At 43.8% G+C, this 27715-nt stretch overlaps 1 protein-coding gene across 10 annotated transcripts in view; it reads right to left on the minus strand.

Annotated features, from left to right (window-relative positions):
- The window catches only part of hsf1 (heat shock transcription factor 1), a 107026-nt gene that overhangs the window by 55125 nt on the left and 24186 nt on the right, over window positions 1–27715 (minus strand). For 7 of the 10 annotated variants that reach the window (XM_078536159.1, XM_078536148.1, XM_078536130.1 and 4 more), the window contains exons 2-4: window positions 14965–15073; window positions 12511–12647; window positions 10702–10826 (exon numbers count right to left, since the gene is read on the minus strand). In XM_078536159.1, coding sequence (XP_078392285.1) covers window positions 10702–10826; window positions 12511–12647; window positions 14965–15073 — 371 coding nt within the window. Of the gene's footprint in view, window positions 1–10701; window positions 10827–12510; window positions 12648–14509; window positions 14577–14964; window positions 15074–27715 lie in introns of all 10 variants that reach the window. The other 3 variants (XM_078536132.1, XM_078536131.1, XM_078536136.1) reach the window with 3 other exon arrangements.

Genomic DNA, 27715 nt, shown 5'->3' on the forward strand with positions numbered 1-27715 from the left:
AACTCAACCAGTGCTAGAACTGGGGTTCCAAAACTGGCCTCAATAGCTCTGGGTTAGGGGTGGGGAGAAAGTGTGCCAAGGTTGTGTCTCCTGATTACATTTCAATGCTCCCATTTGGAAAGTGCATGTGCGGAGATTGGGTGAAAACAGCATATTCAGCTGTGTTATCCTCCAGTGTGCAGCAGCCCATCATTCCCATGAGATGCTAGCACTCTGAGATGACTAAGGGCTGTCCCCCAGTAGGATTCATAAAGGGGAGGAAAAAAAATTAATTCATGTGGGCAGAAAGAAATAGGAAACAGTTTAAGTGTAATGTTATAGTGACAAGCTGACCAGCCTAACAATCCAAGTGGAGCTCAGGGGTGAGTTTTAGGGGCAAGCCATCTCTGGAGATGTACAAACTGCAGCTCACTGATCTCCAGAACTTTCTGTCAATCACTTTTGATCGAAAGAAAACTCAGTCTGATTCTCCCAGTGTGCTAAATGTCTCCCTGGGTTAGTGACTCTCAACACTACACAGCAACATTGGAACTTACTGCTCAGAGATGGTGGTGAAGGTAGATTGACAGCAGCAGCAGCAAATAAAATGATGGATGGATGAAACATGCATGGTAAATGTAGACAGGCACCAACAGTCCGATACATGCCCAAATTGTATAGATTCTTCACACAAGTCATTAATTACAGAGCAGACTTGGGAGAAAGTATTTTACACAACGGGTGTCAGACCATGGAATGCTTCTCCGCAGAGAATCTTAAAGGGAAAATTGCATTTACAGCAGTTTAAGCTACATTGTTATGGGGGAGGGGTGGGGGTGGTGAAAAGGGAGACAGATGCATAGTTTAAGTGTCATTTGAGCACAGAACCAGAAGACACACCAAGTTGAATGGTCCCTGTAACTGTGCTATGAAAACCTATAGTTCTGTGCAAAGCTCTTCAAGAGTGTCTGAATGGCTGATCTGACTGGATGCTTGTGCTTCTGTCCCATGATATGGTAATTCTCAGCAAGTATCCGGGGGGGGTAAAAGGGGCAGAAACCAGCAGCACGAAAATCTGTTACTCAGTTTAAACCCTCAGAACACCAGATGCAAAGGGGTCTTCAGTTATTTTTAACATTCAGTAAGAAGGGCAATCCACCCCTCCCACAAACCCTGGTCAATTTATCTGCCACCCTACCCCACCCAACAAATGACTTGCTTAGTTTCTACACCAGCCCACCTCACCCCACAGCAACAAATGCCCCCAGCCCACCCTACAAGCCCAAGACTACCCTAGCAAATAGTTCAGTCAAAGTGTCTACCACCCCTCCAAAATACACTGGGTCAGCTCGTCCACCCACCCTCCAAACCTCCAGTACACTGGGTCAGCTCGTCCACCCACCCTCCAAACCCCCAATACACTGGGTCAGCTCGTCCACCCACCCTCCAAACCCCCAATACACTGGGTCAGCTCGTCCACCCCCCTCCAAACCTCCAATACACTGGGTCAGCTCGTCCACCCACCCTCCAAACCCCCAATACACTGGGTCAGCTCGTCCACCCACCCTCCAAACCCCCAATACACTGGGTCAGCTCGTCCACCCCCCTCCAAACCTCCAATACACTGGGTCAGCTCGTCCACCCACCCTCCAAACCCCCAATACACTGGGTCAGCTCGTCCACCCACCCTCCAAACCCCCAATACACTGGGTCAGCTCGTCCACCCTCCAAACCCCCAATACACTGGGTCAGCTCGTCCACCCTCCAAACCCCCAATACACTGAGTCAGCTCGTCCACCCACCCTCCAAACCCCCAATACACTGGATTAGCTTGTACACCTCCCACATTACACTAGGCAGCTTGTTCACCATTAACCCGAACATGAAAAAAAACTTAATTCACACTGTGATGTAGATTTATCTCCCCAAACCAAAAGATGACTTGGTATGTGAACTCAAGCTGGGAAAACAATATGGACGACCAAAATGTAAGTAAATACAACACAAGTGGAAAAGCTTTAAGAAAGATGGACATATCAGAGAGATGTCAGACACTGACTGTGCACAAACAGAACAAATAACAACAATGAGTCATTTGGCCTTTCCAGACTGCTCTGCCACTCAATAGGATCATGGCTGCTGTTCCACCTACTCATACCCCTTAATACCCCTTGTGTACAAAAATCTATCAATCTTAATTATGCTTAAGTATCTACAACCCTTGAGTAGAGAATTCCAAGGATTCACAATTGAGTGAAGAAGTTGGTCCTCATTTCAGGCCTAAATGAATGACCCCTTATCCAGGGGCTGTGATCCCTAGTTCTAGACTTACCAACATCTATCCCGTCAAGCCCATTAAGAATTCTGCAAATTTCAATGAGATTACCTCTCATTCCTCTAAACTCCAGAGAATTCAGGCCCATTGGACTCAATTTCTCCCTTTAGGACAATCCGCTCATCTCAGGAATCAGTCTAGTGAACCTTTGCTGCACTTACTCTAAGGCAAGTATATCCTTCTTCAGATAAGATCTTTCACCTTTTAAAAGTATTCTGCTTTTCTATTTTTCCTTCCAAAATGGGTATATGTTACATTCCGTCTGCCACCTTCTTGCCCATTTATTTAACATGTATTTCTTTGCAGCCACTTTGCATCTCCTTAGTTTACATTCCCATCTAACTTTGCACCATTAGCAAACTTTGATACGTTACACTCAGTTCCTCCATCTAAGTAATTTATAGAGATTGTAAATAGCTGAGACCCAAATCCCATGAACCCTAATTTTACACAAAAGCCTCTTGTGCAGCATTGAGTGCCTTTTAAAAACCCAAATATACTGCATTTACTGGTTTCCCCTTCCCTATCCTGCTAGTTACAACCTCGAAAAACTCAACAGATTTGTGAAATACTATTTCTCTTTCATGAATCAGTGTTGACTCTGTCCATGATTGAAGTGCCCTAATACCATGTTACCAGTTATAGATTTAGATTAGGAATGAAGTTCTAAACTGCACAAGTATCATGCTCGTCTCTTATGGCAGCTGAACCTCTTTTAATTACCGCTGATACTCAAACCTCACATCCACTATTTAACACGTACAACCAAAACACATGTATCTATATTTTGCAAATTTAACTCTGAAACTAGCACGTTCGTCATTTCTCTTTATCAGGGTTACATGCCACAAGATCACAGAAATACAGAATCTCTCAGTGCAGAAGAGGCCTTTCGGCCCATCGAGTCTGCACCAACACATGAGAAACACCTGACCTACCTACCTAATCCTTAACCAGCACTTGGCCTATAGCCTTGAATGTTATGACGTGCCAAGTGCTCATCCAGGTACTTTTTAAAGGATGTGAGGCAACCCGCCTCCACCACCCTCCCAGGCAGTGCATTCTAGACCGTCACCACCCTCTGGGTAAAAAGTTTTTCCTCACATCCTACACAACCTCCTGCCCCTCACCTTGAACTTATGTCCCTTCATGACTGACCCTTCAACTAAGGAGAGCAGCTGTTCCCTATCCATCCTGTCCATGCCCTTCATAATCTTGTACACCTCGATCAGGTCTTCTCCGCTCCAATGAAAACAACCCAAGTCTATCCAACCTCTCTTCATAACTTAAATGTTTCATCCCAGGCAACATCCTGGTGAATCTCCTCTGCACCCCCTCCAGTGCAATCACATCCTTCCTATAATTTGGCGACCAGAACTGCACACAATACTCCAGCTGTAGCCTCACCAAGGTTCTATACAACTCCAACATGATCTCCCTACTTTTGTAATCTATGCCTCGATTGATAAAGGCAAGTGTCCCATATGCCTTTTTCACCACTCCACTAACATGCCCCTCTGCTTTCAGAGATCTATGGATACACACGCCAAGGTCCCTTTGTTCCTCAGAACTTCCTAGTGTCATGCCGTTCATTAAATACTTCCTTGTCAAATTACTCCTTCCAAAGTGTATCACCTCACGCTTTTCAGGGTTAAATTCCACCTGCCACTTCTCTGCCCATTTGACCATCCCATCTATATCTTCCTGTAGCCCAAGACACTCAACCTTACTGTTAACCACCCGGCATCCTTGTGTAATCCGCAAACCTACTAATCCTACCCCCCACATAGTCATCTATCTCCTTTGTATAAAATGATGAATAATAGGGGACCCAGCACAGATCCCTGTGGTACGCCACTGGACACTGGCTTCCAGTCACTAAAGCATCCTTCTGTCATCACCCTCTGTCCCCTACAACCAAGCCAATTTTGAATCCACCTTATCAAATTACCCTGTATCTCATGTGCATTTGCCTTCTTTATAAGTCTCCCATGTGGGACCTTGTCAAAGGCTTTCCTGAAATCCATATAAGCTACACCAAATGCAGTACCCTCATCTACAGACCTGGTCACCTCCTCAAAAAATTCAATTAAATGTGTTAGGATTGACCTCCCTCTGACAAAGCCATGCTGACTATCCCTGATCAAACTTTGCCTCTCCAAGTGGAGATAGATACTCTCCTTCAGAAATTTCTCCAATAGTTTCCCTACCACTGACGTGAGATTCACTGGCCTGTAGTTCCCTGGCTTATTGCTACAACCCTTCTTAAATAGCAGAATCACATTAGCTGTTCTCCAGTCTTCTGGCACCTCCCACGTGGCCAGAGAGGAATTAAAAATTTGGGTCAGAGCTCCTGCGATCTCCTCCCTTGCCTCCCTCAGCAGTCTGGGACACAAGTCATCTGGACCTGGAGATTTGTCCACTTTTAAGCCTGCCAACACCTCTAATACCATGTCACTCCCTATATCAATTTGCTCAAGAACCTCGCAGTCTCTCTCCCCGAGTTCCATACCTTCATCCTCATTCTCTTGGGTGAAGATGGATATGAAGTATTCATTCAACACTCTAGCGATGTCCTCAGGCTCCACCCATAGATTGCCCCCTTGGTCCCTTATAGGCCCTACTCTTTCCTTGGTTATCCTCTTCCCATTGATATACTTATAGAATATCTTGGGATTTTCCCTACTTTTACCAGCCAGAGCTTTCTCATATCCCCTCTTTGCTCTCCTAATTGCTTTCTTATGCTCCACCCTGGACTGTCTGTACTCCACTAATGCCTCTGCTGAGTTGCTTCCCTTGTACCTGCTAAAAGCCTCTCTTTTCCTTCACATCGTAACCTGAATATCTCTGGTCATCCATGGTTCTCTGGGCTTGTTACTCCTTCCTATCACCCTAGAGGGAATATGTTGAGCCTGAACCTTCCCCATTTCCTTATTGAACACCTCCCCTCACTGCTCCTCTCTAGATTTCCCCACAAGTAGCTGTTCCCAGTCTACCTTGGCCAGATCCTGCCTTATTTTACTAAAATCCACTCTCCCCTAATCCAAACATTTTTTTGCAACTTGTCGATTTCTTTGTCCATAACAAACTTAAACTGTACCGTGTTGTGGTTGCTATCACTAAAATGCTCCCCCACCAGCACCTCAGCCACCTGTCCGGCTTCATTCCCCAGAATTAGGTCCAGCAATGCACCGTCCCTTGTTGGACATATTGACCTAAAAAGCTCTCCTGCACATATTTCAAGAATTCACTCCATCCAAGCCCTTAACACTTTGTCTATCCCAGTTAATGTTGGGAAAGTTAAAATCACCTATATAATTACCCTATTGTTATTGTTTTTACACACCTCCACAAATTGTGCACATTATTTGCTCCTCAATTTCCCGCTGGCTATCTGGGGGTCTATAATAAACACCTAACAACGTGGCTGTCCCCTGTTTATTCCTAAGCTCTACCCACAAAGCTTCATTCGATGCCCCCTCCAAGATATCATCTCTCCTCACTGCAGTAACTGACTCCTTAACTAATAATGCAATGCCTCCTCCTCTTTTACCCCCTCCTGTCTCACCTGAAGATTCTATATCCCGGAATATTGAGCTGCCAATCCTGCCCCTCCCTCAACCACGTCTCAGTGATGTCTACTATATCACAATTCCACATGTCAAGCCTCAACCTTAACTCATCCGTTTTACCTGTAATACTCCTGGCATTAAAGTTGAGGCCATCCAGCCTGGCCTTACTTCCTTGAAACTTAATGCACCTGTACTCTCTCTGACTTGATTGTTAGAATAGGGACACAATACAGTGAAACATTGTGTCCCCTCCCCCTGCCGAATTAGTTTAAACTCCTCCCAACAGCACTAGCAAACCTGCCCGCAAAGATGTTAGTCCCGCTCTGGTTCAGGTGTAGACCGTCCCGCTTGTACAGGTCCCACCTTCCCCAGAAACGGTCCCAGTGATCCAGGAATCTAAAACACTCCCTTCTGCACCAACTCTTAAGCCACGTATTCATTTGCACTATTCTCCTACTTCTGAGCTCGGTAGTATGTGGCACTGGGAGTAATCCAGAGATTACAACTCGAGAAGTCTTGCTTTTTAGTCTACTGCCTAACTCCCTGAATTCTTGATGCAAGACCTCATCCCTCTTTCTACCTATGTACCAACATGTAACAAAACCTCTGCCTTATCACCCTCCCCCTTCAGGATGCCCTGCAGCTGTTCAGTGACATCCCGGATCCTGGCACCAGGGGTGCAACACACCATCCTGGAGTCACGATGACGGCCACAGTAGCGCCTATCTGTTCCCCTGACTATAGAATCCCATATTACTATCGCTCTTCCTCCCCTCCTGTGTGAGTGCCAGAAGCTTGGCTCTGTCTGCACTCCCTGGAGGTACCAGTGCCCTCATCAGCCTCCAAAATGGAATACTGATTTGCAAGCGGGACCCCAGGGGAGTCCTGAACTACCTGCCTGTTTCTCTTGGACTGCCTGGTGGTCACCCATTCCCTTCCTTCCTCAAGCCCCTTCATCTGTGGTGTGACCACCTCTCTAAACGTGCTATCCATGATGCTCTCAGACTCGCGGACGCTCCATAGTGTCCCCAGCTGCCGTTCCAGCTCTGAAACCTGAGCTTCCAGGAGCTGCATCTGGACACACTTCCTGCACACATGCTGGTCCTGGGTACTGGAAATGTTCCCGGCTTCCCACATGGAGCACGCCACGGGAGCACTCCTGCCATGACTTATCCCTTTAAATTAAACCTTTTAAATCAATTACTCTAGGGCCCTTCTTTCCTGATCCTCGTTACTACAGAATATACAAACTATAAACCACAAAAATACCTTAAAGTATAAGCGATAAAAGTAGTAAATACTTACCCGACCTTACCCACTACTTACCAGTCATTCCTTTCCCTTGTAGCCTTTACTGCTACAGCAGGACAAGACTGCTCTCTGAAGGTTTAAGAAGTTGGATAGCAAAGAAACAATGCAAATAGCACCTCTTTCCATTATGCACCAAAGTCCCACTGTGCACCAAATTACCAATACCCACACTCACTCTGGCTGTGTCTCACTCAGGATGAAGTCTCTCCCCTGTTCGTGTGCAAGCACACTGTAGTGTGTTTCTAAATAATCCCTTTCTTAAATAGAGCTGAGGTGAGCTGAGATGACTCACACTAGTTAAGCTTCAAATAGTAATCAACACCTATTCAGGCCCTAATCAGGCTTCAGGTGATTGACAGTTAACTGTCACACAGTCAGCCGAGTTAGCTACCTTACCAACCTTTTAACTAGACTACTGAACTTACAAAAATTAAAGAGAAATTAAAGAGAAAGACTTACCAGTTCAATTCCCACTGTGCTCCAAATTGCCAAAACCCACACTAACAAAATAAAACAACAGGAGATTGGGCCTCAATTTAGCTTGCTAGCATATCAGCCCCTCAGCCTATTTCCTGAACAATTGAGCAAGGTTTTCACAAATATGGACAGCATTTATTTCCCTCTCCTTGCTCCCTTATAAATGCCAAGTTGGACAGTTCCTTTCTATCAAATTATAGATTTCTTTCAGGATAAGTGGTGTGTGCTGCCACAGCTTATTAGAAAATGACAGTGTGAACTCTGCACTGGTCAGTGTGCTTGTTGTCACTGTCCAGTTCCCCTTCAATCAATCATTGATCTGCAGGCTCTGGTAAAGTTTACCCAGGAAGACATACAACATTGCTGGAAAAGCGATTGTATGTTTCTCTGCACATGCTTCCCATGGCAGCTGGAGCAAGAGTTTTAGAGGAACAGGTGCAGATACCACAGCACAAGACAGTGGAGGATATGACACATACATTGGATTTCACAACAGCTAGGATCAACTGCAAAGACCGGAGGCTGGGGGAGCAACATAGTATCTCTCTCATTCTATGGTGTCGCACATGGGGAATTAAAAGATAGCACAACGTACATGGCAAACATGGTTAGAGGGTGGTGCATCAATAGGCCAGATCAAGGGAGGAATGCAACGATGATGGGGGAATTAAATGTAATATCTCTAAATTTGCAGATGAGACAAAGCTGGGTGGGAGGGTGAGCTGTGAGGAGGATGCAGAGATGCTTCAGTGTGATTTGGACAAGCTGAGTGAGTGGGCAAATGCATGGCAGATGCAATATAATGTGGATAAATGGGAGGTTATCCATTTTGGTAACAAAAACAGGAAGGCAGATTATCTGAATGGCTATAAATTGAGAGGGGAGAATGTGCAACGAGAACTGAGTGTCCTTGTATACCAGTAGCTGAAGGTAAGCATGCAGGTGCAGCAGGCGGTAAAGAAGGCAAATGGTAAAAACAAAAAGCTAAAAGCTACTGCGGATGCTGGAAATCCAAAACAAAAACAGAATTACCTGGAAAAACTCAGCAGGTCTGGCAGCATCGGCGGAGAAGAAATCAGTTAACGTTTCGAGCCTTCATGGCCCTTCGGCAGAACTGGCAGTTCTGCCGAAGGGCCATGAAGGTTCGAAACGTTAACTGAAGGCAAATGGTATGTTGGCCTTCGTAGTCAGAGGATTCGAGTACAGGAACAAGGATATCTTGCTGCAATTGTACAGGGCCTTAGTGAGACCACACCTGGAATATTGTGTGCAGTTTTGGTCTCCTTATCTGAGGAAAGATGTACTTGCTAAAGAGGGAGTGCAGAAAAGGTTTACCCGACTGATTCCTGGGATGGCGGGACTGACATATAAAGGAGAGATTGCGTCGATTAGGATTATATTTACTGGAGTTCAGAAGAATGAGGGGGGGATCTCATAGCAACCTATAAAATTCCAACAGGACTAGACAGGGTAGATGCAGGAAGAATGTTCCCGATGGTGGGGGAGTCCAGAACCAGGGGTCATAGTCAGAGGATATGGGGTAGACCACTTAGGACTGAGATAAGGAGAAATTTCTTCACCCAGAGAGTGGTGAGCCTGTGGAATTCGTTACCACAGAAAGTAATTGAGACCAAAACATTGTATGTTTTCAAGAAGGAGTTAGATATATCTCTTGGGGCAAAAGGGATCAAAGGGTATGGGGAGAAAGTGGGAGCAGGCTATTGAGTTGGATGATCAGCCATGATCATAATGAATGGCGGAACAGGCTCGAAGGGCCGAATGGCCTACTCCTGCTCCTAGTTTCTATGTTAAGAGAGATCAAGTGGAACACTAGAAGATGCAAAGACAGCACAATTGTGAGGAGTGCAGTGCAGATAGTTTCTAATTGAAAACCCAATGGTAAATAGCAAAACTGCATTCCCAATCCCTGACTCAAGCGGCAGTGGGAGACCATGAAAGAAACAGCCGAATAAATTTGATATACAGAGTTTGGGAATCACTGCTCTATTACCAGAGACGGCAGCTACGTAATGGGTAATCCCAATCCAGCCACATATCTGTTCCAGTTACAAATACACCACAATCAGTACCAGGCTGACAGCACCAGCTTCCCTATAGAACCAAATAAAAGGTGAAGAGGTAAAAAGCAAAATATTTCAGATTTCCAGCATCCACAGTTCTGAAGAGTCAAACAGACTTGAAACGTTAACTCTTTCTCCCTCCACAGATGCTGCCAGACCTGCTGAGTTTTTTAAACATTTTCCGTTCTTGATTTATATAAAAAAAGATGGAAGAGGCTTCGCTGATGAGAGAGAGAGAAACTGAAAAGAACACGCAAATTCAAGTACAAGCAGTATCTGGAAATCACTCTCAGGTATTATTAGATTGCATCTAAAATGATAAATCGTCGGTTGACAATGAAAGGCATTTACATGTGTACACAGAAGATTTCCCCTTAAGCCTTTGCCTCCAACTCTTCCCCTCCCTTTTCTCCTTTGAGAGGCTCCTTAAACCTAAATCTTCTGGTCAGACCCTCCTAATGTCTTGTCTAATTCAATGGTGGGGTGATTGTAACTAACTGGCCAAGAATGAATGCAAGACAATTTGCTGATGCCAAATCAATGTTTCATGTTTAATTAGCCATTTTGTGTGATTAACTGCATAGTTTTATCTCCAAACACACAGATAAATCAAAATCCTTGTTACAATATAATCCACCTGTAATACATTGCCTATGAATGGGCTACAAACAGGATGGAGATTGCTGGGTGGGGCAGCAGGTTCCAGGTGTACTGCTCAAGTTAATGAGAAGATTCTTGAAATGTTTGTCATTGAATTTCCTCAAAGGCATGGACAACAATTGCATTTCCTCCTGCAGATGGAGGCTTGATCCAAAACTGTGCATGTTCGCTCCTCAAAAACACAACCAAGTATTGGGAAGTGTCCACAGTGAGGCTGAGCACAGCAATGGTGCATCACGGTAACTCCTATACACACACAAGTGGCATTCCAAGTTTAGGTACTTACTGCTTCATGGTAAGTAGTTTGGAGTCCAGGTTCTCCTGCTTCCCTTTCATGATTTGAACATCAGTTAGAATTTTACTGACGTCATCTGACCGGACTTTTATCTCTTCTGGCTTTACAGTTGACATCTACAAGATTTAAACCAAACATTACATTGACAACAGATCTGACATAATGCAGAAAAGAAAACTATGATCCAAAGTACCACCGAGTCAGTCTGAAGTAAGCCTTGCATGGTAATCTCAGTTGTTGCCATTAACATTAGCCTTCCCTACATAGTGGCCATGAACCAGGACAACTGCTCTTGATGCTGTCCAGTAACACGCGAATTCCCTCTCTGCACACACTAGGTGAGGGCAAAAGGTTAGGCAGTGATAGCTTCAACGTTACAATCAGGTGCTGAAGAACAACTACTTTTATATGAGACAGAGTTGGTTAGTGGACAACTCCGGCAAGGAACATGTGGGGTTTCTTTTGGGAGAGGAGAGAAAGCAAAGCCCAACATTTGGTGGTTGTGTGCACAAGCTGATCTTGGTGGGGCTGACAAAATATCCTTTTAAAAAGGGTCAAAGAAGGGCCGGTGGGTGAAGGAGTCGGCCCCCTTTGTTGTGTTTGTGCATTTTTTTCAAAGATTTAAAAAGAGCGCTCTCGCACATGTTAACACTGTTTAAGGAGGCATGAAGGCCAATTAAAAAATGTGTAATAAAGACATACACCCAAACCAGACAGTGTGATGCAATTTATGGGGAGTAGAAGGGATCCCATAATGACAGCACTAGATACATGTAATAAAACCATCGTATTGAGCTATCTTCTAGAGAAACCAACTCACTAAGGGCTGAACTGTCCCATCCACACAATAGTGAGCATGGTTATGAAAGTATAATAATTTTCCTAATATTTTTCCAGTTTGTTGTAAAGTAGATGTATGGGTGTGAGTGTAGATGGCTGTGTCTGTGTGATTTAACTACATTTGGATTCAGGTAGACTGTAACTTTGAAATGATCAAAAGAATCTAGGTGTAGAAATGTACTTGAACTACTGATAAGTAAACATGGGTGTTGCCTTAGCATGTAAAGTGTGAAAGAGAGAGAAACATATATAAAAGGGGAATGAAAGGCTATGCTGGGGGATATAACAGGAGTGTGCGAAACAGCCTTGAAGGAGCCTCCATCCATTTGTACATAAGTCCGTTGTGTCCAGTAACTAAAGTTGGAGAATGCCGTTTGGAATTCCACTGTCAAGAGGGTACACTGTGTTAACTTGCTGGGTTTTTAAAAAATCTAAAATCTATTTTGGACTATTGCCTTAAAAGGGGTGCGTAACTGGGAGTCAAGTTAATTAGGAATTTTAGGATTTGTTATAGCATTAAGTAATTGTCATCTTATGTATGTGCTTGAAATATTTTATTTTATTAATAAATAATAATTTAATTTATAAAAATCTCTAAAGATCTTGGTGGACTCATTACTTCTGAATTCAGTGCACACATCTTCTCGTAATAAATACGAATTGCAAAACCGTTGTGATAGCATGGCCGAGTTCCCCTTGTGGATTTGGTCCGTCTGGCACACATCATCTGCCACGTCATAACAGCATGCAAAGGCAGGCTGGATTGAGTTAGAGGGGGTCAGAGTGGGGAAGAGGAAAGATTGAACAGGATACATTGTTGAAATACACAGTGACTGATAATATTGTTTATTTTGCATGTGCACAAGGCAGTTATTTGTATTTAAATCTAACAATTCTCAAGATTTTGCAGCAATACAGAAAAAGGAAGATAAAATGGCATTTAGCTTATTTCACACTTACACTGGTTACCTTTCTCTTGATATTTTCCAGTAAATGTTCCTGACCCCGGATAAAGTATATGTGCTGAAACTCTGTATCGTCCTTCTCTGGTTTCACAAGCCCACCTTGCTCAATGTTTACAACTTTACGAAAACCATCTGCAAAGGCAAGGAGGAAAAACTCATTTGTCCTCGAGTTGAATTTCATTTGTCTCCCCCCCATCCCCGCCGAAACACAAGGATAACAAGGTCACGTTCATTTTTATGATTAGTGAAACCCAGTATCTGCAGTTTATATACAGCATCTAGATTTACATAAGAACGAAACATAACAAATAGGAGCAGTAGGCCATTCAGCCCATCAAGCCTGCTCCAACATTAAATAAGATCATGGCTGATCTGATTGTGGTCTGAACTCCACTTACCTGCCTACCTCCCATAACCCTCGACTCCCTTGTCAATCAAAAATCTGTCTAACTCAGATTTGAATATATTCAATGATCCAGCCTCCACTGCTTTCAGGGAGAGAGATTTCCAAAGATGAAAGGCCCTCAGAGATAAGATTCCTCTTCATCTCAGTCTTAAACGGGAAGCCCCTTATTCTCAGATTGTACCCCCTATTTCTACATTCCGTGTGTCTGCTAGGCCACAATTTCCTGCCCTTTCAGTTTCCGGGTAGGGAAGAGGCTGGTAGCAAGAGCACAAATGGAAAAATTCAGCCAATCCCTCAAAACAAGTGGAAGTGAAAGCTGATTTTTAGCTGTGGAGGGGAAGAGAGTGGTTTTAAAGAGATGTGACTCATATCCATCACTAATTAATCAGATGAGATCAGTGCAGAGACTCTTCTGCAGCCATGAGTTCCAGACACGCTGCACGGTCTCTCAAGGAAGAGAATTGACCCCCTCGCTGCCCCACCAAGTAGGTTGTCCCTAAAGATTTTCTCAAGCATGCACAAGTTGACACGCTGCTTTGTTCCTCAAAAAGTTCATCCCACGCTGTTGTACACTGGCAACCCTCCATCACCCACTTCTGTGCATCTGAACCGCGAGATCAAACAATGGCAGGTGACTTGAATCAGTACAGACTGGGGCTGAATGGTTTAGCACCACATCAGAAGGTACATGCACCTTCTTAAACTATTTTAAAAATAGGATATAACAGTAGGGTAGGCATTCTTTTCAGGGCCAGCTTCCCTCATTTCAATTTTTACAGGAGACTGAGTGATAAATTTTTTTTTTAGTTAGTTTGTAGGATGTGGGCGTCACTGGCAAGGCCAACATCTGTTGCCCATCCCTAACTTCTCTTGAGAGCAGTTAAGAGTCAACCACACTGCTGTGGGTCTGGAGTGTCATGTAGGCCAGGCAAGGATGGCAGATTTCCTTCCCTAAAGGACATTAGTCAACCAGGTGAGTTTTTATGACAGTCATGATAGTTTCATGGTCACCATAACTGAGAATAGCTTTCAATTCCAGATTTCTTTTTAAATTCATTGAATTTGTTAAGTGAAATTCAATTCCACCAGCTGCCACAGTGGGATTTGAACCCGTGTCCCCAGGGCATTAGCCCAGGCTTCTGGGTTACTCGTCCAGTGACATTAATTAAATGGGGGGATGACGGTGTAGTGTCCAAAATATAGTGGGAGGCATGGGAGGGTCAGGGGGTATATCAATGGAGCTGTAAAGCTATGGTGAAATGCAAAGTTAACCCTTAACGTAGCCAAGAAGCTGCTCTTGTAGGTTGTGGGAACCCAGAGTGGAGACCAGCACCTGCTCACACAGACAAGCGTAGGGGTAGAATAGTTCCAGGCTGCTCTTGTAAAGACTTGGGACATTAAGCTGTGGGAACAGCTCACCCAGGTGGTTTCAGGTGGTAAGGAACGTGTGCAACTTGGGGAAGATGGTAGAGGAGACCGACATCAAATGTGCAGCACAGAAGTAGGCCATTTGGTCCAAATGGTCTACGCTGGTGTTTATGCCATACGCCTCAATTGCTCATTATGCTGGCAAGTTCCACACACTCACCACTCTCTGGGTCAAGAACATCCCCGTCCTCAGCCACATCCACCTTCCATCTGAATGTATTCAATTGCTTAAAAGGGATGAGGGGGAAAACAGAGGAAGGAAAAACCAACAAAAATATTTGCTAAATGTGACAAATTAACAGGAAGCATTCTTAAAAAGAAAAAGGTTGGTTCTACAGTTAAGAGCAGGTTTTGTGTAGTCACCAGTAAACTTCTCAGTTACAGAAGGCAAACATGTTCCATATAGTACGAGATTGGGTACATTGATGAGAAACGACAAAAGCACCATTAGCAGCCATCATCTCTAGTTAATAGCTGAATACAATCCATTCTAGGTTTCTTCTATTTATGTTTATAACTAATAATCACCACCTCCCAGGTGGATGTCACTCTGCTGGGCACATACTCTATGTTTAAAAAGCAGCAGCACAGGATTTACCAGCTGTCACCACTTACACATGTTGAGCTGCCGGACAAAGCTGGCCATATTATTGTGCTTGAAGTATTTTGGGAGCACTTCCTTCGCGAAACGTCCTTGGTCAAAGACATGGAAACTGTTCCCACTCTGCAGAGGAGAAGGAAATGATTAGGAAAATTGGCAAGCACAGATTATGCGCAGAATTGATCACTGATGGTTTAAGAATGAAACATTAATTGTAACTTAATTTTCAATGTAGATGCTCTACTGGAGAACTGGTTATGTCTTTAATGTAGTCAATGTCACCTCTCACCAGAACAGAATTAGGATAATCTTGCAGCAAGTTTGATGATCCCAGCTGATGTTACTACTGGATAAGTCAGATCCCAGGGTGAGACGTGGCTAAATGGATCCTAACTTTTTTTTTTTAAAAGACATGTGGAGGGTGGCTACTGAACAGAGTGAGTCTGATGTACTTTTAGCAAAAGAATAAAACATTTATTAAATGAGAAAAAGATGAACTGTATTACAACACTCCTTCACCCACAACCATACCTTTACAGACACGGACAGATTTGTAAGAATAACACAAGTTACAAAAGAAAATCTTTCTTATACCTTTAATGCTCCCAGTAAGTATACAGTCCATGTAAACCAATAGGCGACTTGTGGTCGGACACACTACACCCTGAAACCAAGTGACAGATGCCACCCAAAGCAGATGCTATGGACCCCCCCCATCAACTCCCCCAGACTCTTGTCACACTGTGAGCCAAATTGGTCTCACGGAAACTCTTTCACATGGAGGTTTCCAATCTCCACTCCTGAAGTACTCGCCTTGGAATTTTCTCCCAAGCTACGCTTTCACTTGAACGCCTTCAACAAAAATCACCTCCAGGGTTTCCACCTCTCCTTCTGATGTTCCTCTCCCCGGATCATCAAGTGCTTTCAAGCTTCGCCTATCACACACTCTCTCAGATACTCAGCCATGCCAAAGGAACACCACTGCTTCGCAGGCCTGCAGTAAAGAGTGACCAAACTTTGTCTGTCTCATTGGATCTTCTGGCTTCTCACAGGTCCACTTTGCCTTGATTCTGCTCCCTGCAGCTTTCTCTCTTTAATTTGGGGCCTTTTCCTCTGCTCCTTACTTTAACTTTACTGAACAGGATCTTGTTCCAGATTCCTGTCCTTGTTCTTAACTTAAAAGGACTTGGGATCTTTCTCCTTTTCCTTTAGGACCAGCTCCTTGAAGTTCCCTCTCCCAGTAGACTCCTGACAACTTGGTATCTCCCTTGAGATGCAGATCTCAATCAACATTCACTGCTACTTTGTCTTTAGAGCAGCTCACATAAGGTTCTTAGACTTATTTTCCTCAGCAATCTGCTAGTATGTCCAGCTAGAGAGAGACTTAAACTGCTCCCTTCACCTTGGACCATTATCCACACAAACACACACACATAACTTACTTAAAACTAACTCTAGTTCCTAACACAAGGACAGCACAGTGTCTGAACTACCTCTTCAATCAGTATTCAGTATAGCTCCTGCTCAGTCAGGCAAGTGGATTAAGATGACAAATTCTATTGCACCAGGCTCCAACTGCATTGAGAACATAGTTTCTATAAACTGAATAAACCATTCAACAATTGGATACAAATCTAGTTGGTAACCTTGAAATAAATATTTTTGTGCTCTGAATCTTTGGGTGCTTGTAACAAGAACTAAGCTGCCAAAAGCGCAACGAGCAGATTCATTGTAATCTATGGCATGGGAGGAGGTAACTTGTTCAAGAGTTTTGCTCTGGCAAAGAGCACCAACACACAAAACTAGTTCTACTGCTATGCTCTTACCGTGTTTTCACTACTTACTTTACTTTCTCTTAAGAGGATTCAGTGCTTTCTGCCCAATCCCTCCATGTGGGAAAGCATCCCATGCTCGAACATCCCACAAAAACTTATTTTCATATCTATATCCATTACAACACAGGCAACAACAATAAGCAAAAGTCAATTCAGACTGCCCCAAACCATGAGACTTTAAGTTAAGGAAGCATGACTGGCGTAGGCACACTGGGCCAAGTGGCCTCTTTCTGTGCCATGAACTTTCCAAACTTCTTTGATTCTACGAGGAGCTCTGGACCAAGTTTTGAAAAATAGTATGAGTACTGAAGACATGAAGGCCTCAAGTCAGACACCTCTCCAAGACTGCCACTCATTTTACTGTTAAATATTCATTCATGGGATGTGGGCATGGTTGACAGGATCAACATTTATTGCCCATCACCAATTGACCCTTGAGGGGGTGGTGGTGGTGAAGTGCCTTCTTGAACTGCTGCAGTCCATGTGGTGTAGGTACACCCACAGCGCTGTTAGGAAGGGGGTTCTAGGATTTTGACTCAGCAACAGTGAAGGAAGGGCGATATACTTCCAAGTCAGGATGGTGTGCGACTTGGAGGGGAACTTGCAGGCGGTGGAGTTCCCATGCATTTGCTGCGCTTGTCTTTCTAGGTGGTAGAGGTCACGGGTTTGGAAGGTACTGTTGAAGGAAGCTTGACGAGTTGCTGCAATGTGTCCTGTATATGGTGTACACTGCTGTCATTATACACGCGTGATGGAGGGAGTGAAGGTTTAAGCTGATGGATGGGTGCTGATTAAGCAGACTGTTTCGGCCTTGAGCTTCTGCACTGTCATTGGAGCTGCATGGATCCATTAAAACTCCTGACTTGTGCCTTGTAGGTGGTGGAAAGGCTTTGCAAAGTCAGGAAACAAGTTACACTCTCACTCTTGTAGCCACAGTACTAATGTGACTGGTCCAGTTAAGTTTCTGATCAATGGTGACACCCTAGATGGTGGTGGTGGGGGATTTAGCAATGGTAAATTTAAATTATTATTCTTTCTTGGGATGTGGATGTTGCTGGCAAGGTCAGTATTTGTTACCCATCCCTAACTGCCATTGAGAAGATGGTGGTAAACTACTGAAGTCCATGTGGTTGAGGTGCACCCAGAATGCTGTTACGAAAGTTGTTCCAGGATTTTGGCCCAATGACAGTTAAGCAATGGCGATATAGTTTGAAGTCAGAATGGTGGGGGGCTTGGAGAGGAACTAGCAGGTGGTGCTGTTCTCATGCATCTGTTGCCCTTGTCCTTCTTGGGGGCCCGAGGTCGTGGGTTTGTAAGGTGCTGTCGAAGGAGACTTGGTGAGTTGTTGTAGTGCATCTTGTAGATGATGCAGTGCTGCCACTGTGCATCGGTGGTGGAGGGTGTGAATGGTGAACGTGATGTTGAACTTCTTGAGTTGGAGCTGCACTGGCAAGTGGGGAGTATTCCGTCACGCTCCTGACCTGTGCCTTGTGGATGGTGGACAGGCTTTGGGGGGTCAGGAGGTGAGTTGCTTGCCGCAGGATTCCTAGCCTTTGACCTGCCCTTGTAGCCACAGTATTTATATGGCTGGTCCAGTTCAGCTCCTGGTCAATGGTAACCTGCAGGGTGTTGATGGTGGGGGATTCAGCGATGGTAACGCCATTGAATGTCAAGGGAAGATGTTAAGATTTTCTCTTGCTGGCAATGGTCATTGCCTGGCACTTGTGTGGCTCGAATGTTACTTGCTACTTATAAGCCCAAGCTTATGTACGTTATCTAGTTTTTGCTACAGACGGCTACAGCCTGTTTGGTATCTGAGGGGCAGCGAATGGAACTGAACACTGTGCAATCATTGGAGAACAGCCCCTCTTCTGACCTTATCATGGAGGGAGGGTCATTGATGAAGTAGATGAAGATAGTTAGGCCAAGGGCACTACTCTAGAAACTCCTGCAGTGGTGTCCTGGGACTGAGATGATTGGCCTGCAACAACTACAATCACCTTCCTTTGTGCTAGGTATGACTCCAACCAGTGGAGACTGTAGGGGGAAAGAAATGAGGCGGAGAGAAAAGGTTAACTGGATTGAATTAAACATTAATTTCTTTTAGTGCATGGAGCTGGTTAACCTGTCAGCTTCATAATATCACACTCTCTTCATACCTCGGCACTGTATTCTTAAAATGTCAGATATAGTGCAAAGACTTATCTGTGCTATTTTTAGGATGCTCTGCTCGATGGGAATAGAATGCAGCTTCTGACCAGACATTTGCCTGTATAATTTCAAATTGAGGTGTTCTTACAATTTATTATCTCTGGATTTCCCATTTGTGGCTCAACTGTATGTACTGACATGATAAAGTTTTGTTTCAGTTTTAAAAGCTAGCATTATGTGATTGGAACTTATGCCAATAAGATTTAAAATACATTTTTGACAATAGATTTCTCTAGTGTGACTGGTATTGTGATCGTCTTGGTGCCACAGTAAAGATATCACCTCTACATCATACAGCTGCTGAAATGACTGGGCATTTCAAAAGATTTGCCACTGCATTTACTGGTGAGGAGTCTCTGAAGATAGTTTTCAGCCTAGACACTGACTTACGTCAAGCATTTAAAACATGAAAAATATGCAGCATTATTATTCAAAAGTGTCACTCTGCACAATCTGAAATTTTAAAATGGTCCGTACAAATAGTGACAGTTCCTTGGAGGGTGAGAGGGAAGTTGAGAAGAAATGTTTTCACCCAGATGGTGCTGAGGGCCTGTAACTCAGTCTGAAACGGCGATAGACACAGGAACATAGAAACTAGGAGGAGTAGGCCATTCAGCCCTCTGAGCCTGCTCCGCTATTCAATGTGATCACGGCTGATCCTTTATTTCAACGTCATATTCCTGCTTTCTCTCCATACCCCTTTATGCCCCTAATATCCAAAGGTTTATCAATTTCTTTCTTGAATATACTCAGTGAGTCAGCCTCCACAGCTTCTGTGGTAGAGAATTCCACAGGTTGACCACCCTGAGTGAAGAAATCTTTCCTCATCTCAGTCCTAAATGGCCTGCCCCATATATCCTGAGACTGGCTCCTGCTTCTAGACTCCCCAACCAGGGTTAAACATCCTCCCTGCATCCAATCTGTCTAGCCCTATTTGAAACGTATAAAATTCTATCAGATCCTCTCTCATTATTCTAAACTCCAGTAAACACAGGCCCAGTCGAACCAATCTCTCCTCATACGAAAGTTCTGCCATCCCCAGTATCAACCTAGTGAGCTTTCGCTGCACTACCTCTGTGGCAAGTATATCCTTTCTTAGGTAAGGAGACCAAAACTGCACACAATATTCCAGCTGTGGTCTCACCAAGGCCCTGTATAACTGCAGTAAGACATCCTTACTTCTGAACTTAAATCCTCTTGCAATGGAGGCCAACATACCATTTGCCTTCCTAATTGCTTGCTGCACCTGCTTATTTACTTTCATGACTGGTGTACAAGGACACCCAGATCCCTTTGTACATTCACATTTCCCAATATATCACCATTTAACTAACATTCTGCCTTTCTGTTCTTCACACCGAAGCATATAACTTCACATTTATCCATGTTATACTGCATCTGCCATGTGTTTGCACACACACACACACAACTTGTCTAAATCGCCCTGAAGCCTCCTTACATCCTCCTCACAACCCCGCCCAGTTTTGTGTCATCAGCAAACTTGGAAATATTACATTTGGTTCCCTCATCCAACTCATTTATATATATCGTGAATAGCTGGGGCCCAAGCACTGATCCCTGTGGTTCACCACTAGTCACCGCCTGCCATCCGGTAAAAGACCCATTTATTCCCACTCTCTGTTTCCGTCTGTCAACCAACTCAATCCATGCCAATATATTACCCCCAATCCCATGTGCTTCAATTTTGCCCACTAGCCTCTTACGTGGGACCCTATCAAATGACTTCTTGAAATCCAAATACACCACATCCACTGGTTCTCCCTTATCTATTCTACTCGTTACATCCTCAAGAAACTTCAGTAGATTAGTTAAGCATAATTTCCCTTTCATGAACCTATGCTGACTTTGTCTAATCCTGTTAATGCTTTCCAAGTGTTCTCTTACCATGTCTTTAATAATAGACTCTAGCATTTCCCCCACTACTGATGTTAGGCTAACTGATCTGCAATTCTCTGCTTTTTCTCTCCCTCCTTTTTCAAATAGTGGCGTTACATTTGCCACCCTCCAATCTGTAGGAACAGCTCCAGAGTCTGTCGAATTTTGGAAGATGACCGCCAATGCATCCAATATTTCCAGGGTCACTTCTTTTAGTACTCTCATTGCATTTAAAAAAAATTGGGTTTGCACTTGAAGTGCCAATACCTTTACAGATACAGATCAAGAGCTGAAAAGTGGGGTTCCGGTTCGTGGGGCATTGGCACCAGTACTGGGGAATGTGGGGGCCGTACCACTGGGACAGTCTACACCCGAACTGCACTGGGACCAGTGTTTGAGCGAGCCACATACCAAGGGAAGTTTTAAGAGGGGGTTTTAAACTGAATAGTGGGGGCAAGGGATCAAACTTGGGGAACATGTGATAAATCAAAGAATAGGGGCAAGGCAAGAGAGAAATGATAAACAGGCCATGATAGTAAGGGATAGAGTGTACAAATCTAAGAGTAAATCAGCAGATAAGGCGAGAGATTACAAAAATAATAAAAAGGACAAAACTAAACGTTCTGTATCTGAATGCACAAAGCATTTGAAACGAAACAGATGAATTGATAGCACAAATAGAAATAAATAAGTACAATCTGATAGCCATTACAGAGTGATGGCTGCAGGATGACAGATTGGGACCTGGATATTGAAGGTATTAGGAAATACAGACAGTTTAACTAAGTTGTATTTGTATTTTTTGGGTGTTTGGAATGAGTTTCAGCTTTAATGTTTAAGTTTGATTTGTATTTCTGTATCTGTGTGTTAAGAAAGGTCAAATTGAATATTAGTTTCACTTTAAAAAAACTGTTTGCATCTCTAATGAGAGGCTTACGACTTAGATGTTAAGCAAACACAAGAGTAGAAAAAACAGTGCTGTTGTCAAGCTGGAGTCCAGAGAGGCAGGTCCCTCCCATAGACACACACAGAAAAACTAAAGAAACAGCAGTTTTAAGTTCAGTTTGAAGCCAGGACCCAAGAGAGACAGGACACTGGTAGACGGAGCTGCAGATTTCCCAAAAGAACCAAAAAGGTCCCAAGACCAAAGGAGTGAGACAGAAACAGGGGAATGTCCCAAGCAGATCTTCTAGTCCACAGACAGATAGGAGCCTGGAAAATGTCCTGTTAATGAAGTTAAGAGTGCGGGGCAGAGAGAAAGGCTCCACGCTTCAGATTTAAAGAGACAAAAGCTGCAGAAAGCAGATTTAAAGTGAGAACAGCTTGCAAGAAGCAAGAAGGTGCAATGAGACAACTAAAGGTCTGTAACTTTTTGCCATGGGCATGTGAGGCAGTGGTGCTGTTGACAGCTGAGTCTGTAAGAGTGAAAGACAGCTTGAATGCATGTGGGTGACCCGGGGAGAGGAACACTGGAAGGAGAGTTCGAAACCTTGGTGGTGAACCCTCACAGAAGGCATCCGAGAGAAAGCATTGGCTTGCGATAAGGTTCCAAAGTGAGTTCTGGGAGAGTGGAGATTGGGAACCCGCATGTGAAAAACAGAGTGCAGTGAGACTGGTTGGCTCACCGTGTGACAAGCGTTTGCGGGGAGTTGAGGAGACCCATAGCATCTGTCGCTTGGTTTCAGAGTGTGTTGTGTCTGACCACAGATCACAATTGGTTTACATGGTCTGTGTACTTACTGCGGACATTAGAGTATAAGATAGCTTTTATAACTTGTGTTATCCTTGCAAATCTATATATATCTGTGAAGGCATAATTGTGAGTGAAGCAGTATTGTATTATAGTTCATCTTTTCTTGTTTAATAAATGTTTTATTCTTTTATTAAAAGTTAATCAGCTGACTCCTATAACTCTGTTCAGTAGCCACTCTTCACGTATCTAAACAAAAAATAAAAGTTAGGGTCTATCCTGGGATCAGGCTTGTCCAGGCGTAACTCTCAGCTGGGATCATAACAAAGGGTACATGACATCAGCACATGAGAGGGGAATGACGTGGAAACGAGGATGTAAAACAGGTTTACCTAGAGATGAGAAATGATAAAGGCAAGAATCATTTGTGGGAGTGGTGTACAAGTCCCCTAACAGTACCCACACAGTAGAACTGAGTATAAAGGAAGAGATAATGGGAGTTCATCAGAAAGCTACAGCGATAATCATGGGGGATTTTAATCAGATGGGCAAATGCAGCCAAGATGAGGAGTTCTTAGAAAGTTTTCGGGATAGTTTCTGAGAACAGCACTTTCTGGAGCCAACCAAAGAGCAGGCTATACGAGATCTGGTATTGTGCAACAATACAGGATTAATTGATGAACTCATAGTTAAGGTGCCCAAGGTAGCAGTGAGCATAATATAACTGAATTTTACATTCAGTTTGAGAGAGAGAAGAGTGGGTCCAAGGCTAGTAATTTAAATTTAAATAAGGGCAATTATGAGGACATGAAAGCAGAGCTAGCTAAAGTGAACTGGCAAATGAGGTTAAGTGAGAGGTAAATAGAGAGCAGTGGCAGACATCTAAAAGGATATTTCAGAATACACAGAATAGATACATTCCAACGAGAACAAAAAATTCCAAAAGGGGACCCACCCACCTGTGGTAAACGGAAAAAGTTAAAGATAGTATCAAACTTAAAGAAAAAGCATATAGTTGCACAAGGATGGGTGGCAGAGCAGAAGATTGGACATAATATAAAAACACAGCAAAGAATGACTAAAAGGTTAATAAGGAGGGAAAAATTAGACTATGAGAGAAGCAAGCTAGAATATAAAGACAGTAAGAGTTTCTATAGATATTTTAAATAAAGAAAAAAGTGGTCAACAAAATGAGCGATGGTCCGAGAGAAAGTGAGTCTGGGGAAGTAATAATGGAAAATAAGGAGATGGCAAAAGAATTGAACGGGTCTTTTGCATCGGTCTTCACTATAGTGGATACAAGTAAAATCACAAAAATAGCTCTAAATCATGAAATGGAAGGGAGGAAGAAACTCAGGAAAATTACAATCACCAGAGTAGTGATACTGAGCAAATTGTTGGAGCAGTGGGCTGACAAGTCCCTGGGTCTGATGGACTTCATCCTAGTGTCTTAAAATCAGTGGCTAGTGAGATAGTTGATGCACTGGTTTTAATTTTCCAAAACTCCCTAAGATTCAGGGAAGGTTGCATTAGATTGGAAAATAGCAAATATAACTCCTTTATTCAAAAGGGAAGGGAGACAGTAAGCAGGAAACTATAGGTCAGTTAGCTTAACTTCTGTCATCGGAAAAATGTTAGGAGCTATTATTAAAAACTGTATAACAGGGCACTTGGAAAAATTCAGGGTAATCAGGCCCTGATTAGAGGGGGAAATCATCATTAACCAATTTATTGGAATTCTTTGAAGAAATAACAGGTGCTGTGGATAAAAGGGAGCCTGTGGATGTACTGTACTGAGATTTTCAGAAAGCATTTGATAAGGTGCCACATCAAAGGTTATTGCAGAAAATGAAAGCTCATGGTGCAGGGGGTAACACATTGGCATGGTTAGAAGATTGGCCAGCTAACAGGAAACAGTTGGCATAAATGGGTCATTTTCTGGTTGGCAAGATATAATGAGTGGTGTGCCACACGGATGAGTACTGGGGCATCAACATTTTACAATTTATATAAATGGCTTGGATGAAGCTAGCATACAAGTTCAGCAGGTAATAGGGAAGGCAAATGGAATATTGGCCTTTATTTCAAAGGGAATGGAGTATAAAAATAGGGATGTCTTGCTAAAGCTATACAAGGCACTAATTAGGCCACACCTAGAATACTGTGAACAGTTTTGGTCCCCTTATCGAAGGAAAGGTAGAGTCACAGAGTTATACAGCACAGAAACAGACCCTTTGGCCCATCGTGTCCGTGTTGGCCATCAAGCACCTATCTATTACTTCTCATCAGTATTCACCAAAGAGAAGGACTTAGCTGTCGATTCGTCTAGGCAAGAGTGTGTAGATAGCCTGGATCATGTTGAGATCAAAAAAGAGGTGTTAGGTGTCTTGAAGAATATTAAGGTGGATAAGTCCCCTGGGTCAGATGGGATCTACCCCAGAGTACTGAGGGAGGCAAGGGAGGAGATTGCTGGGCCTTGACAGAAATCTTTGCATCCTCACTGGCTACGGGTGAGGTCCCAGAGGACTGGAGAATGGCCAATGTTGTTCCATTGTTTAAGAAGGGTAGCAGGGATAATCCAGGAAATTACAGGCCGGTGAGCCTTACGTCAGTGGTAGGGAAATTATTGGAGAAGATTCTTCGTGACAGGATTTACTACCATTTGGAAGCAAATGGGCATATTAGTGAGAGGCAGCATGGTTTTGTGAAGGGGAGGTCGTGTCTCACTAACTTGATCGAGTTTTTCGAGGAAGTGACAAAGATGATCGACTATGGAAGAGCAGTGGATGTTATATACATGGATTTCAGTAAGGCCTTTGACAAGGTCCCTCATGGCAGACTGGTACAGAAGGTAAAGTCGCACGGGATCAGAGGTGAGCTGGCAGGATAGATACAGAATTGGCTTGGTCATAGAAGACAGAGGGTAGCAGTGGAAGGGTGCTTTTCTGAATGGAGAGCTGTGACTAGTGGAGTTCCGCAGGGATCAGTGCTGGGACCTTTGCTGTTTGTAGTATACATAAATGATTTGGAGGAAAATGTAACTGGGCTAATTAGTAAGTTTGCAGACGACACTAAGGTTGGAGGAGTTGCAGATAGTGAAAAGGATTGTCAAAGGATACAACAGGATATAGATCGGTTGGAGACTTGGGCGGAGAAATGGCAGATGGGGTTTAATCCGGACAAATGCGAGGTAATGCATTTTGGAAGGTCTAATACAGGCAGGAATTACACAATAAATGGCAGAACCTTTAAGTGCATTGACGGGCAGAGGGATCTGGGTGTACAGGTCCACAGGTCACTGAAAGTGGCAATGCAGGTGGATAAGGTAGTCAGGAAGGCATATGGCATGCTTGCCTTCATTGGCAGGGGTATTGAGTATAAAAGCTGGGAAGTCATGCTGCAGCTGTATAGAACCTTGGTTAGGCCACACTTGGAATATTGCGTGCAATTCTGGTTGCCACATTACTAGAAGGATATGGAGGCGTTGGAGAAGGTCCAGAGGAGGTTTACCAGGATGCTGCCTGGTCTGGGAGGTTATTAGCTATGAGGAGAGGTTGGAGAAACTCGGATTGTTCTCACTGGAACGACGGAGATTGAGGGTGACTTGATAGAAGTTTACAAAATTATGAGTGGCATGGACAGAGTAGATAGTCAGAAGCTTTTTCCCAGGGTGGAAGAGTCAATTACTAGGGGACATAGATTTAAGGTGAGAGGAAAAAACTATAGAGGAGATGTGCGGGGCAAATTTTTAACGAAGAGGGTACTGAGTGTCTGGAATTCGCTGCCAGAGGAGGTGGTGGAAGCAGGTACGATAGTGGTGTTTAAGAGGCAGCTTGACAAATACATGAATAGGATGGGAATAGAGGGATAAGGACCCCGGAAGTGCAAAATGTTTTAGTTGACGGGCAATATGATCGGCACAGGCTTGGAGGGCCGAAGGGCCTGTTCGTGTGCTGTACTTATCTTTGTTCTTTGTTATTCTAAACCCATTTTCCAGCACTTGAAACATCATAGCATACAGGGCTATGGGCCAAGTGCTCATCTAAATACTTCTTAAATGTTGTGAGCGTTCCTGCTTCTACCACCTCCTCAGGCAGGGTGTTCCAGATTCCAACCACCCTCTGGGTGAAAAACATCTTTCCTCAAATCCCCTCTAAACCTCCTGCCCCTTAAATCTATGCCCCCTGGTTATTGACCCTACGCTAAGGGGGAAAAGTTTCTTTCTATCTACCCTATCTATGCCCCTCATAATTTTGTATACCTCTATCAGGCCCCCCTCAGCCTTCTCTGCTCTAAGGAAAACAATCCTAGCCTATCCAGTTTCTCTTCATAGCTGAAACATTTCAGCCCAGGCAACATCCTGGTGAATCGCCTCTGCACCCTCTCCAGTGCAATCACATCCCTCCTAAAGTGTGGTGACCAGAACTGTACACAGTACTCCAGCTGCAGCCTAACTAGCGTTTTATATAGCTCCAACATAACCTCCCTGCTCTTATATTCTATGGCTCGGCTAATAAAGGCAAGTATCCCACATGCCTTCTTAACCACCTTATCTACCTGTGATGCTGCTTTCAGGGATCTATGGAAATGTATACCAAGGTCCCTCTGATCCTCTGTATTTCCTAGGATCCTACCATTCATTGTGTGTTCCCTTGCTGTGTTAGTCCTCCCAAAATGCATCACCTCACACTTCTCAGGATTAAATTCCATTTGCCACTGCTCTGCCCATCTTACCAGCCCATCTATATCATCCTATAATCGAAGGCTTTCCTCCTCACTACTTACGACACCAACAATTTTCATGTCATCTGCAAACTTACTGATCATACCTCCTATATTCACGTCTAAATAATTAACATACACTACAAACAGCAAGGGTCCCAGCACTGATCCCTGCAGTAAATCACTCATCACAGGCTTCCAATCGCAAAAACAACCTTCGACCATTACCCTCTGCCTCCTGCCATTAAGCCAATTTTGGATCCAATTTGACAAATTGCCCTGGATCCCATGGGCTCTTACCTTCTTGACCATTCTCCCATGCGGGACCTTGTCAAAAGCCTTACTGAAGTCCATGTAGGCTACATCAACTACACTACCCTCATCTACTAGTCACCTTCTCGAAAAATTCAA

Source organism: Cetorhinus maximus, chromosome 3 (assembly GCF_964194155.1).
Source record: "Cetorhinus maximus chromosome 3, sCetMax3.hap1.1, whole genome shotgun sequence".
NCBI classification, from domain to species: Eukaryota; Metazoa; Chordata; class Chondrichthyes; order Lamniformes; family Cetorhinidae; genus Cetorhinus; species Cetorhinus maximus.